General features: G+C 50.8%; 1 protein-coding gene across 2 annotated transcripts in view; it reads right to left on the bottom strand.

Annotated features, from left to right (window-relative positions):
* Positions 1-4301: 4301 nt before the first annotated feature.
* The window catches only part of EPHB2 (EPH receptor B2), a gene marked incomplete at both ends in the record, with an annotated part of 297582 nt that continues 289611 nt past the window's right edge, over positions 4302-12272 (bottom strand). For both annotated transcript variants that reach the window (XM_083876869.1, XM_083876870.1), the window contains 3 exons: positions 4302-5052; positions 7973-8128; positions 8931-9124. In XM_083876869.1, coding sequence (XP_083732995.1) covers positions 4944-5052; positions 7973-8128; positions 8931-9124 — 459 coding nt within the window. The remainder of the gene's footprint in view (positions 5053-7972; positions 8129-8930; positions 9125-12272) is intronic.

Genomic DNA, 12272 nt, shown 5'->3' on the forward strand with positions numbered 1-12272 from the left:
CCAAACCAGACAGCAGTGACACTTCCAGTACTCTGGATTTGTACATTCAAGGCAGACCCAGATTTATTGCATCATCAGAGGATACAACTGTTAACAATGCAGCAGAGTTCAAGCCCTGACTCCAGGATTCATATAAATCAGCCTGGAAAATATAACAAGAAGTTTCCTCAGCTGCTCAAACCCTCCAAGAGGTTCTCTCTACAGGCTAATCCGCAGCCTGGGTGATGATTCCTGGGAAAAGAACCTTTCCTTTAACCCAAATTCCAAGAACAGCTTCAGGGAGTGTGGGAAAAGCCCTTTAGTACAGCCAGCAGCTGATGATGCTGATGAAGGTCCCTCAGCTCAGCTCGGGCCAGGCCAGGAGGGAGCTGCTCTGGATAGTGCTCCAGTAGCCAGTGAAGAGAGCAGGATGCTGCTTTGGGAAAGGGGTAACAGGAGCCAGCAGCCCCTGTGGGGCTGATCTTGGACAGAGCTCACAAGGATGAAGCTCTGCTGTGTCCCCAGGTCCTGCAGCCCCTGCCATGGCTCTCCCACACTCTGACCCTCCTGGACAACTGCAGGGGAGCCCTGGGATGGATCCCAGCCCACACTGGGATTGGAGCTCTAAAGGAACCCTGCAGCAGTGCTAAACCCTGGGACAGACACTTTCCCCTGCATCACATGGAAGCCCCAGCACAGACTGATGCCTTTGGAAGCTGCTGGCAGTGAGGGTGTTATGGGGAGGAGAAGCTCCTCAGCTGCTGAAAAGCACCAATCTCCACTAATTCATGAAAGGCAGCTCTGAGGGTTACTGGGGAGGACAGCAGATCCTTTAGGGAGGGGATGTGCAGCTCACAGTGCCCTGTTTTGTGTCCCCACAGCCACAAGGGCAAGTGATTCCTCATGGCACTGCTGCATCTTTACAGGCTTGCTTTTCCTTCCTCCTTCACACCCCTGGGCTGTAATTCCAGCAAATGGGCTGGTGGCAACAGCTGGAAATGACCCACAAAACACATTTTGACCTTTTACTGTCCACATATGCTTTGCTTCCTCTGCTCTGCCCTGTGATGCTCTGCAAGATTTGAACTTATCACTGTCCAACCAACTGAGAACTTCCAACCTGCTCAGCATTACCCCTGAATGCCATCCACAGGCTGACCCTCGGCAGGAGATGGGAATGAGAGAAGGGAAGGGCTGGGAGGTAGCTTGAAAGGTAGAGGGGAAATGTGAAAATTGCAACAAGCTGCCTGAAAAATCTCCATGTGATGATTTCTGTTACGTACCCATACATGCACACATGCACATGCACAACAGCATTTCACAGTGTCAATGTTAGCAAGTGCCTTTTCCCCTTTCCCCCTTGGAACACGCTGAGTTTTCCATTAGACTCCCATTTCATAGCAGTACATTGGAGACCCATGAAATAAATATGTTATTGTCACTCCAGTGCTCCTGCCCTCACTCTGCAGCATGTGCCAGAGGCGTTTACAAGCAAAGCACTTGACAGGAACTTGGTTCCTCGTGCTCCCAGGAGAGCTGAGGGATGCAGAAAACTGCAGTGTTTTCTATTTTAGTCCAGCTCTCCATTAGTCCTACACAGCCAAACACAGATGTCACAGCCATGTCTGGTATAAACAGATGGGGAGGTGTTACTTTTAGTACCACCACCATGTGATTTTTGGTCAGAAGGAGACAAGGATGTGCTTTCTCTGTCCTGCAGATGGCTGCCACAGCTCTGGGGGCTGTGGCACCGGGACCTGTCCTTCACAGTGGGCTGGGTCTAGCAGGTAGATGTGTCTGAAGCAGCCAGCAAGGAGATTCAGTGCATTGAGACAAAACGTCTCCAAATGAAGAAGACCTGAAGTGCCCTTCCAAGGCCTGGGTGGCTCTGAGGGGATGCTGCCTGGGCATTGCTCCTCCTCAGTGTCTGCAGGAATGTAGGGGGTGGCAGAGAACAGTCAGGAATTGTCTGGGGAGGACAAATGAGGGGCATCCTGTGATCCTTCCACATGGCTGCCCCACAGGAATCTGCTGGTGAGGTTTGTAGGCAGAGTTCTCCTGGCAGAGCTCTGGGGCACGAGGTCAGTGCTGGCTGTGCCTGGGCAGTTGGCTCAGCACTGTCCTGTCCTCACCCTGCACTGCCACCAGACAGCCCCACACGCCTTTGGGACACAGTGACAAGTGCTCCTTGTCAAAGCACAGCCACCACAGTGTGGGACAGCACCAGGGGAGGCTCCCTGGGCACACCTGGGAGCTCCTGGCTTCCCTGTGTGCCCTCTGCAAACACTTCCTGTGCTTTAGCCAACTCCAGTGATTTCTGGTGTCCTCTCAAAGCTGAGTCCATCACCTGACCAGCACCAAGTGTTTTTTGGATGCAAAGCCATTGCAAGTATTCCTTTGGCTACACAGGCTGAACCAGGCTGGATTTAGGGCAGGGAGCTGAGCCATCCAGGCACCATCTGCACACCCCATGCCCACAGCCCCTGCCCCTCACTCCACACCACTCTGTGCCCCCTGTCAGCCCTGCAGGGAGGTGCTGGGGCTGTCACAGGGGATGCCTTGTGGGCACTGAGCTCAGGGCAGGACCCTGGCACCCAGCACATTCCTCCTGCCCTGTTCCCATCACTACAGAACTGCAAACCCAGGGCTGGGCTGGATGCAAACACAATCACAACACTGCACTGGAGATTTTGGACAAACAGGGGCTGCAGGGACAATTCCTCCACTGAAAGCACCAAACCCTGGGACAGGGCAAGAGCTCAGGAGAGAAGAAGTCTCACTTGTAGGGATTGCTCTGATGCCACTTGCAAGGGCTTTGTTGTTGGATGTGGTCTGGCAGTAGAAAATGCTAGAAGTATTTAATAAATGGCCTCATATTTTACAAGCAGTCTGGGGAGATGATGTCTGGCCACAGAGGTCTAGACAGCTTGGGATTTTCATCCACAGCAGACACACTTCCTCTTGGATTCAGCTCCTGGAAAATACAGCCAGGCAGCTCCCAGTGAACGTGCCTTCAACACTCCTCGCTGCCAAAAACAAGAGGAGGAGCCCAGGAATGACATGGTAATGGCAGACAAGGCTTGTAAACACCAGTCCCGAGGCCACGACCAGGACAGGGCTGGGAAAATGCCACTTGTGGAATGCTTCAAATGCCAGGTGGTGTTGGGCAGGGAGAACTACCTGATTCTCATCTGCACCTCCCTGCTGGTGGCATTCACACATCCCAAAGGCCTGGTCAATAACTAAAGAATTTATTTCAGTTATTTATAAACTCATTGATTGATCATTCAGCTTCAAGCACAGCATTTTGCCTCTGGAGAGCTGGGATTGGAGTTTTTGCTGTCCTGGTCTCTCTTTGCTGTGAGGGGCTGAGCCTGAAGCTGCATCACCCAAGGCAGGGACAAGGTCCCCAGGGCACAGAGCCCACCTGCACAGCCTGGCACTGCACGGACCCTTCCCCACCTGCAGATAACACAGCCCCCACTCCAAAATGCCACCAGCTCCTCTGAGAGCACTGGGCTTGCCCTGCCTTCCCCATGCACCAATCCAACACCTTCCTCAGCAGCCAGACATTCCCAAAGGGCTCTGAAGCCAGCTGTGGAGTCATCATTCCCTCACAAAACCCATCCACCCTCCCACTTTCTCCTCCCAACCCCCCTGTGATGCTGCTCACCCCCGAGTTGAGCTGGTGGCCATTTCACCTGGATCCCCAACAGCCACAAACATCTCTCGTGCCACGACCAATTGGAAAGAACAAATAAGCAAACGGGAGGAAATGTGCATATAAAAAACCTTTTTCTCCTGGCATATGGTCAATAAGCTGCAATTTTTCCTTCCACAGGGAAGGGATTTAAGTTCTTGGATGATATGATGCTTGGAGATGTCATTTCTTTTTCATTTAAAAAAAAACCCAAAAAAACCAAATCCCCAACCAACTGAAAATTTCCAACCCCCAACTCACAAACTGGTGTTAACAAAACAATGTAAAAGGACAAATCTCCCAACAATGACAACCGAAAAATAAAGGTACACGTCAGCATTTGTAATCAAAAACTACTACATACTGTACTTGGGAAGTCTTCTGGGAAAAGATCATTGGCATCTAGAAAGGATATCACTAAAAGTCTTGAGCAATGATATGTATGAGACACGATGCCATTGGAGGGTGGCTGGACGGACCCTTTAGGAAACTGTCATTCACAAAACTGTTCCGTGACAAGAGAAAATAAGAGATGTAAAAAGGATTGGTTTTCCCCATCCCCACCCCCCCAGGCGTTACAGATTCCTTCTCATTTGTCGGAAACAGCCTCCTCTAGTCTGAGTTTATTTGTTGTGTTTTTGTTTTTGTTTTGTTTTGTTTTTATTAAAAAAAAAAGTCTTCAGCTTTTGAAGAAGTCCGTCAGTTTCTGAGATGCACTTGGTTCCACAGCACCAAAGAGCTTCAGCTCTCTCCCCTTTTGATCTCCTCACAGGGGCTCTGGGGAAGGGCCTGGCTTCCCAGAGCCCACGGGAGGAGGAGATGTGCTTCTCGTGGCCTTTCCTTGCATTCCTCTTCCTGGAGAAGTCCCACTGCTCCAGAGGGGCCTGGGTCCAGCTGCAGCAGCCTTGTGCAAGAGGAAACATGAAGCTGCTCTTTTCTCTTCCTTTGGAGACTCCCATTGGTCTTGGAGCCCTTTTCAAGAATGCAATTGCTTTATTATTATTTAAAAATATTTTGTAGTTCGTTTGTTTGTTTTTTTTTCAAAATAGTTCCTTTTTTTTTTTTTGTTCCCTTTTTCCATTGCTTAAATTCTAGAAGCTCTTGGCGACTTCTCATTGTTGAGGACAGGGTGTTCCCTCCTGCTGATCCTCAGAGCAGCTGCCTGTCTCTGGTCCATGCAGAACACTCAGGAACTGGAGCTTGGACATACAGGGGCAAAGGGGAGCAGGGCCTCGAGGAGGAGGAGTGGGAGGACAGGCAGCTATCAAACCTCCACAGACTGGATTTGGTTCATCTGTGCTCTCATCACCTGGATACTGTTCAGAATTTTCTTCTGGTGTCCTGCTAAAGTGACCCCGACTCGCAGAATGTCCCTTTGGGAAGAAAGGAAACAAACACAAATATCAGGAGATGTTTTCTCACAGCAGAACAAGATCATAGATGGCACTAAAAATTATCTTTAAGGCTCCTTTCAACCCAAACCATTCTGTGATTCTGTGGTTCTGTTATTCTGTGATTCCCTGATTCTATGAGTCCATGAGAACAGTATGTAGGGAGCTGAAGTATCCACAGATTTCTTCCATGAATGCAACAAACAGATGCAAACCCTGTGAAACCTCTACTCTTTCACTTTTCCTTGCTAATTGTCCAATTTTTGCACTTTCTACCTACCCACAGCATCCTCAGAGTCCTGAACCTCAAGAGAGAGTGAGAAACTAAATGCCACAGGCTCTGCTCTCTACTTACGAGTCAATTTGTCTTAATTTTTTTACCCTTGTACTATTTTGGATTTTCTTTCATTTTGTGACACACTAACCCCTTTTTTCTACCCCTGGAGACACAGGACAGGGATGTCTTGCCCCTCCTCAGTGCAGATCCAACCTCCATATGCAGATGAAGCTGTTCTTGATGCTTTTCCTTAGAGACGATAAGACCATGAAATGATCAATTTTTGCACTTATCCTTTTGTTAAATCATGGCAATCTCATTTTTTGGACAGCTTCTATTTTTTATAGATTTAGACATCTGAGAGAAATAAAAGTCACTCCAAGAACATGAGTGTGGCTCTAAACTGGTCCTATCCAATCTCCAGCTGAGTTTGCTCTCATCTCCCCCTTGGTGAATAAACCTGTCATGAAATCTTCAGATCTTCTTCTTCTTCCCATCAGGGGCTGGGAGCCCAAGTGACCAAAACCTGACTTGAAGGAATTTCAGGTCCTGAGTGTGAGGAACAAACAGATGTTTAGGGGAAGAGTGGCCAAACCTTTGCCATGTTTAGAATGGAGGTTATTGGGCAAAGAAGGGTCAAGAGAAGCTCCAAAGGGTGGAAAAAATTCCTCACTAGTGTCTGTAAAGCAGAATAAGACCCAAGCCTTCTGCCCTGTACATTAAATATTTGATCAGATATTGGGAAGGATTCTTTGCTCAGAGGGTGGTGAGGCTACCCAGAGAAGCTGTGACTGTCCCTTCCCTGGCAGTGCCCAAGGCCAGGCTGGATGGGGCTTGGAGCAGCCTGGGATAATGGAAGGTGTCTTTAAGCCTATGGCTTTTGTATGAGCTTAAAGGTCCCTTCCAACTCAAAAGGTTCTGTGATTCTTGAAAGAGAATTTGATGTCCCAGGTGTCCCAGCCTGCAGACAAACCAGAGAACCCTTTCCAGCAGGTCAGTGTTGAGACCATGTGGATTTGGTGAACTGAGTCAGTTTTCAGGAAACATTCACCCTTTGCTGGCTCTGCAAATTTGGATGAACCAGCAGCTCCACTGACATTCCCATCAACTTCTGCAAAGGCCAGTGAGCATCTTGGACTGTCTATTGGCTCATCCAGCCAAGCAGGTGAGGAACGTGAAAATTGCCAAAACTGGTGCTTGGAATTGTGGTGAAGGCTCTTGGAGAGGACTTGAAGGACATGGTAAGGGACTGGGAGAAGTGGCATTTAAGGGACACTGAGGATGTCTGTGAAAGAACAGCCAGTATTAGCTGGATCTGCATCCTGCTTGCTGTCAGATACTGCAAACAGCAGAACCCAGGCAGGGGTGGGTTGTGGTCTGACACCTCTCTTTGGTCAAAGTCCTTCCCTACCCTTCAGATTTCGTGGACTGTCTCTCTTTCTGTTGTATAAACACAGCCCATACTGTGCCAAAATCACCCCCAGGGCCTTGAGATTGCACCACAGATGTTCCAAAACAGTCAGAACTGCCATGGGAACTTCCCAGCAGCAAATGAGAACAAATAGCCAGAGGTCACAGTGGCTCTTTTTTTCTTTGAACTCAAATGTTCAGTCCATTTGAGTGAGTGGATTCTGACTCACTGGTAGATTTAAGATCTGGATTTAAGCACCAAATCCAAAAACCTCCCTGGCCACCAGGCTGAGAGACTTTACAACCCTTAAAGTCAGCTCTAATCCTTGGCCCTTTCTGAGGATTTCTACAGATACCTGCAGCCAGCCACAAATCTTTCAGCAGAGGCATCAAAGCCCCAGCGAGCCCCAAGGGATTTCAAAGCCCACCAGAAGTGGGATTTCAGCTGCCTGATTTCTCTGAAGAACTTGCTAAGAGTTTGTCACTGCAGGATGATTTTTGTATATGCAGGACAATTTTAGTGGATGCAGCACAAACTTGAAACCACCCCTCAACAAGGGGATCTTATTGAGGTGTGTGAGGCTGGAGCCAGGCTCTGCTTGGTGCGCCAGAGCAATAGGGTGAGAGGCAATGGGAAGAAATCAATGCCCAGAAAGATCCACCTGAACATGAGGAAGAACTTCTTTAGTATGTGGATGGAACAGGCTTCCCAGAGAGGGTGTGAAATCTCTTTCCACACACATAATCCTGAGTGAGGAGCTCTAGGAGAGCTGCTTGAGCAGGAAGGTTGGAATGCATGACCTCCAGTGGTCCCTTTCAACTGTAACCACTCTGTGATTCTGCCTTTCTTAGGCAGAACTTTGCACCATGCTTGTCTCCAGCAATACCTCAGTCATCCAAAGAGGACTGCAGAGTTCAGAATTGCTCTGGTGAATTGTCTGATGTCAGCCTGGAATCTCTGTTCCATGTGGGGGTTTGGATACCCTTAGCAGGGTGTTCATTTTCACAGAGTGGGAGTGGGGAGAGGAATTCTGCAGGTGCAGAGTGACAGACGCATGGTCTGGAGACTAAACAGATTAAAAGTGTCTCCTCAAAGCAAAAATTCTATAAAAGTAAAACTCCATCATATGAAAATAAAATCTAATTCAATACCAATTGCTGCAAAACTGCTGGGACTTTCCCTTGTGCTTTGGGACTCAAAGCCTGGGCACTTACTCTACAGTCATCTGAGATACTACATCAAAGGTGGTGAAACCAGCACTGGCAAAGCTCTCCTTGTACTGGCTCATCTTGATGGCATCCAGCCACTCATCCACAGTGTTGAAGCTGGTGTAATCTGGGATTGTGCGGTCAAGGAGGGGGAGGTTCATCCTGAAACACAGAAATGGGCAATGACAGACCAAGAGCTGCAAGCACAACCCTCCCTGCACCTTCCAGCAGCTGGAGGCCCTGGGTCAGCATCACTCACAGAGCAGGCACTGCCCTGCATTGTGGAACTCCCCCAGAAATCACTGTTCTGCCCAGGGAAGGACTGTGCAGAGCACCAGGGAAGCCCTTCTGGATCAGTTCATGCAGGAGAGGCAGGAGCCATCAGAGATGATGGGATGCAGCTTTAAATCCTGGCTGCACATGGGGAGAAAGCTCATTCTCACATAGGAACAATGCTTTCCACAAGCTGGTGCAACCCACCCAGCCCAGGGAAACTCCACACTGCCTCAGGGAGCTTTATCTGCTTCCAGGGCAGTGAGACTGGAATTCCAGAACAATCCCCATGTGCATGAAACCAAGGTGCTCCTCTAAGTGCAGAGTGCACCAAGAGCTCCCTGTGCTCACCAGAGCTGCCCAAGGAGAGTGACTTTGACACTGTATCCCAACTCTGTGGATGGCCCAAGCCTGGAAGTGTCCAAGGGCAGCTTGGATGGGGCTTGGAGCAATCTGGGATAGTGGAAGGTGTCCCTGTCCATGGCAGGGGGTGGAATGAAATGAGATTTAAGGTCCCTTCCACCCTGATCTGTAATTCTATAATCTTTTAATGCTCTCCCTGTAAAGGATCAAACACAGGCCAAGCCCTAAAAGCAGCTCCTGAGAGGTGCAGGGATGGTGCCACCAGGACCAGAGGACACCAGACCTGTTCAGAGGAACCAGCGGACAAGAGGAGGACAGAGACATGTACCCAGAGGAGAGAGGTGCCATGGCTTTCAGGCTGTTGGGATTTCGGATCATTTTATCCAAGGTGTTGACAATTTGTCCAAATTTTGGCCTGTGGTTTCGATCCTTCTGCCAACAGTCCAGCATCAGCTGATGAAGGGCATTTGGGCAGTCCATGGGTGGTGGCAGCCGATAGTCCTGCTCGATGGCATTTATCACCTGCAGGAAGAGAAAGAGGCATCAGTACAGCTCTGAAAAAACATATTTAATTCATAATGTGCCTTTTCTTGGATGCTGACGGTGAATGACATGGCTGATCCTGCTCACTGCTGCCTTCCCATCTCATCCTCACCTCACACTGTAACTTCCAGCCCTCAGCAGATCAAGTGAGGTGTGAGGTGTCCTGGGAGGTGACACCAGCTTTGCTCTGCCATCCAGCCTGGCTGGCTGATTGTCATGAGCAGTCTCCTGATCTGGGGAAAGGAGCATCCCTGCTGCCCTGGCAGGCGTGATCCCACAGCTCCAGGCAGGGCAGTCAGAGAGAAAGGATCATGCTTCCCTTGGACACAGCACAGCAGCTTGTTGGGAAAACATCCCTATCCAGAGAAGGGGGATGAGGTACAGACAGGGAGCCTGTCCCTGTGCTTTCCATCCTCCAGTGGTGTTTTGTGCTCCTGACACAAAGCAGCTCATCCAGGTGACAGGATTGTGCCATGGCCTGGTGTGCTCAGTCTGTAGGAACAGTTGGATCTTCCTGCAGGCCTGTGCAAGTGCAGAACACCATGGGGAGGACTCAGACCCCAGTCAGCACAGCCAGGTCCAGGAGAACTTGGCTGCAGTGTGCACAGAAGAGCTGCAGCACACCTTGTCAAAGCCACACTGCAGCTCCAGGCTCATCCAAAAAGGCTTTGGTCTCTCCTTACTGCTCCACACAATCTGGGAAAATGTCTGGTCTTGCAATGTCCACTGGAACAAGGGCTGAAGGATCTTCAAGGGGAACTCCACCTCCCTGCCACTCTGCACCTGCAGCTCTCCATCCTCTCCTGGGTAATGAATGAGGATGAAGCTGCTCCACTTCTCCCAGGAACATCTGTTCCTCTGACAGAGGCATGTACAGGCAGGATTCTACTGCCTCCCTGGCCATGCACAGCACCAGCACTGAAGGATGAGCAGAAGGAGCCTTGAACACCAGAGATGGGCTTGTGCATGGACACAAAACCCAGGAGGACAAAAACCAGAACTGAGGATACTGAAGAAATCAGGAGCAGATCTCGAAATGACCAACTCTCCGTGGGAATAATGGAAAAGGGAAGGAAGAGGGAAAGAACCTCGCTCGGGGATCCTGAGGGAAGAACCTCAATGTCTGTGGCTGTTCTCACCATGGGACCAAGGCTGCCATGGCTTTGTCCAGCCATGTCTTGCACAATTCCAAGGACGGAGATCTTCCTGGTGGGATTCTCTAGGGCTGTGTGCCCCCATCCTGGGGAAGTCTAGACATACTCATGGTGGTGGACATATTGCTGAGAAAATATGGATACTGGGAATGGGAATGTGAGAGAAGCAGAGAAGGGCTGATGGCTGATCCACATCAAACAATCCAGAGTGTGAGATGGGACATCTGGCAGGGTTTGAGATGGTCTGTGGCTCCAGGCAGGGAATGGACTGGGAGGTGCTGCAGGCACTGTCGTGTGTGGCCAAGGTGCTGGGCAGGCTGACCTGAGACTCAGGGCTGGCACTGCTGCTGCCAAAGTTTGCCAGATGGAAGAGTCCTCCGCCAGCTCTGCTGCCCTGGCTGGACACGGTGGTGGCCCCACAGGGCCTGTGTAGGTCTGACAGAGGTAACTCCTCTACAAATCACTGACAGGAGGCTGGAGCCAGGGAAGGTTGGGCTCTTCTCCCAGGTAACAAATGGCAGGACTAGAGTAAATGGCCTCAAGCTGCAGCAGGGAAAGTTTAGATTGGATGGCAGGGAACAATTTCTTCATGGAAAGGGTTGTCAAGCATTGAAACAGACTCTGCAGGGAAGTGGTGGAATCCCCATCCCCGGAAGGCTACAAAAGGTGTTTGGATGTGGCACTTGGGGGCACGTTTAGGTTGAATGTGGCAGTGCTGCATTGATGATCAATGACTGAATGATCTCACAGCCTTTTCCAGCCTCAAGGATTCCATGGCTACTGATGTGCTTTGTGCAGCTCAGGGATCCTCCCAAAGGGTGCTGAGCCCCAGCCCAGCTCCCTGGGCACCAGCCCTGCCCAGCACAGCAGCAGGGGAGGTGCAGAGCGGGCACCAGCACCACGCAAACACCAAGCACTCCTCTCTGTTCCCCGCTGCCATCGGCCTCGTGCCAGCGGCAGCCCCGGCTCTCCCCGTGTCCTCTCCCGGCAGCCGCCCCAGGCGCTCACACCCCGGGGTCAGGAGGGTAATCTGCCCTCAATATCCGCCACGCTCCTCCACAGCAGGACCAGCTGGGCTTAAGTGCTGACAGCTTCTGGGCCACGGTGTCCTGTGGCACGGGAAGGGGGAGCAGGGGCTGGGGACAGCCTGGGGACAGGCACAGCTCTGCCATCCCCGGCACGGCAATCACTGCTGCACGGCGGCTGTGGCAGGAGAAACCAGTCAGGGAAGAGCTCCTGGAGAAACCAGCCAGGGAAGAGCTCTGGGAGAAGGAAAAAGCACAGGCAAGTAGAGGGACACCTGGTGCAGGACATGCTTGAAACTGAGGTGACAGCAATGGCTTAGCAGGAAGGGAATTGTCCTTGCTGAGACAGGCAGATCCCAAGTCCTGTCCCTCTGCCTCCAAGAACTGATGAAAACATTTTCCTGGTGTGGCAGAGCCAAAGGTTCTGTGAACAGCCAAAGGTTCTAAAGCATCATCCACCTGCTCCAGGCTTAGGAATTCATGTTAAATTTCCCACCAGGCATTAGGGAGGAAATAGTCCCACGCTGGAGAAACCTGACGTGGCATGGATGGAGATCTACTGAGGTGGAAAAGGTCTGATCTGCCACAGGGACAGGAGAAAGGAGAGGAGTCAGGTGGAGGCTTGGCTCTCACTCTCTCCCTGTAAGGCAAGGCCTTTAAAGCCCACACAATGGTGGAACGGAAGTGCATGTCTGAAGGCTTCCAAGAGACTCCCCAGAGGCTTCTCTGAGACACACTACAAGCCAGGCAGATACTGCAAGAGCCAGGATGAGCTTCCTGGGTCCCCTAGGTCCACCCAGGACCTTCGTGTTACATCCTGAGTATTCATGAGGTGAGGAAGGGCAGCTCTTCTGAGAGATGGAGCCCTTCTGGCACACACATGCAGGTGCAGCATCCTCACAGCACTCACTGCCACCGGCCAGGTGGGCTTTGAGCCCCAGGTACCAC

The sequence above is a fragment of the Zosterops lateralis genome (genome assembly GCF_965231275.1).
Source record: "Zosterops lateralis genome assembly, chromosome: 22".
In the NCBI taxonomy this organism is placed as follows: domain Eukaryota; kingdom Metazoa; phylum Chordata; class Aves; order Passeriformes; family Zosteropidae; genus Zosterops; species Zosterops lateralis.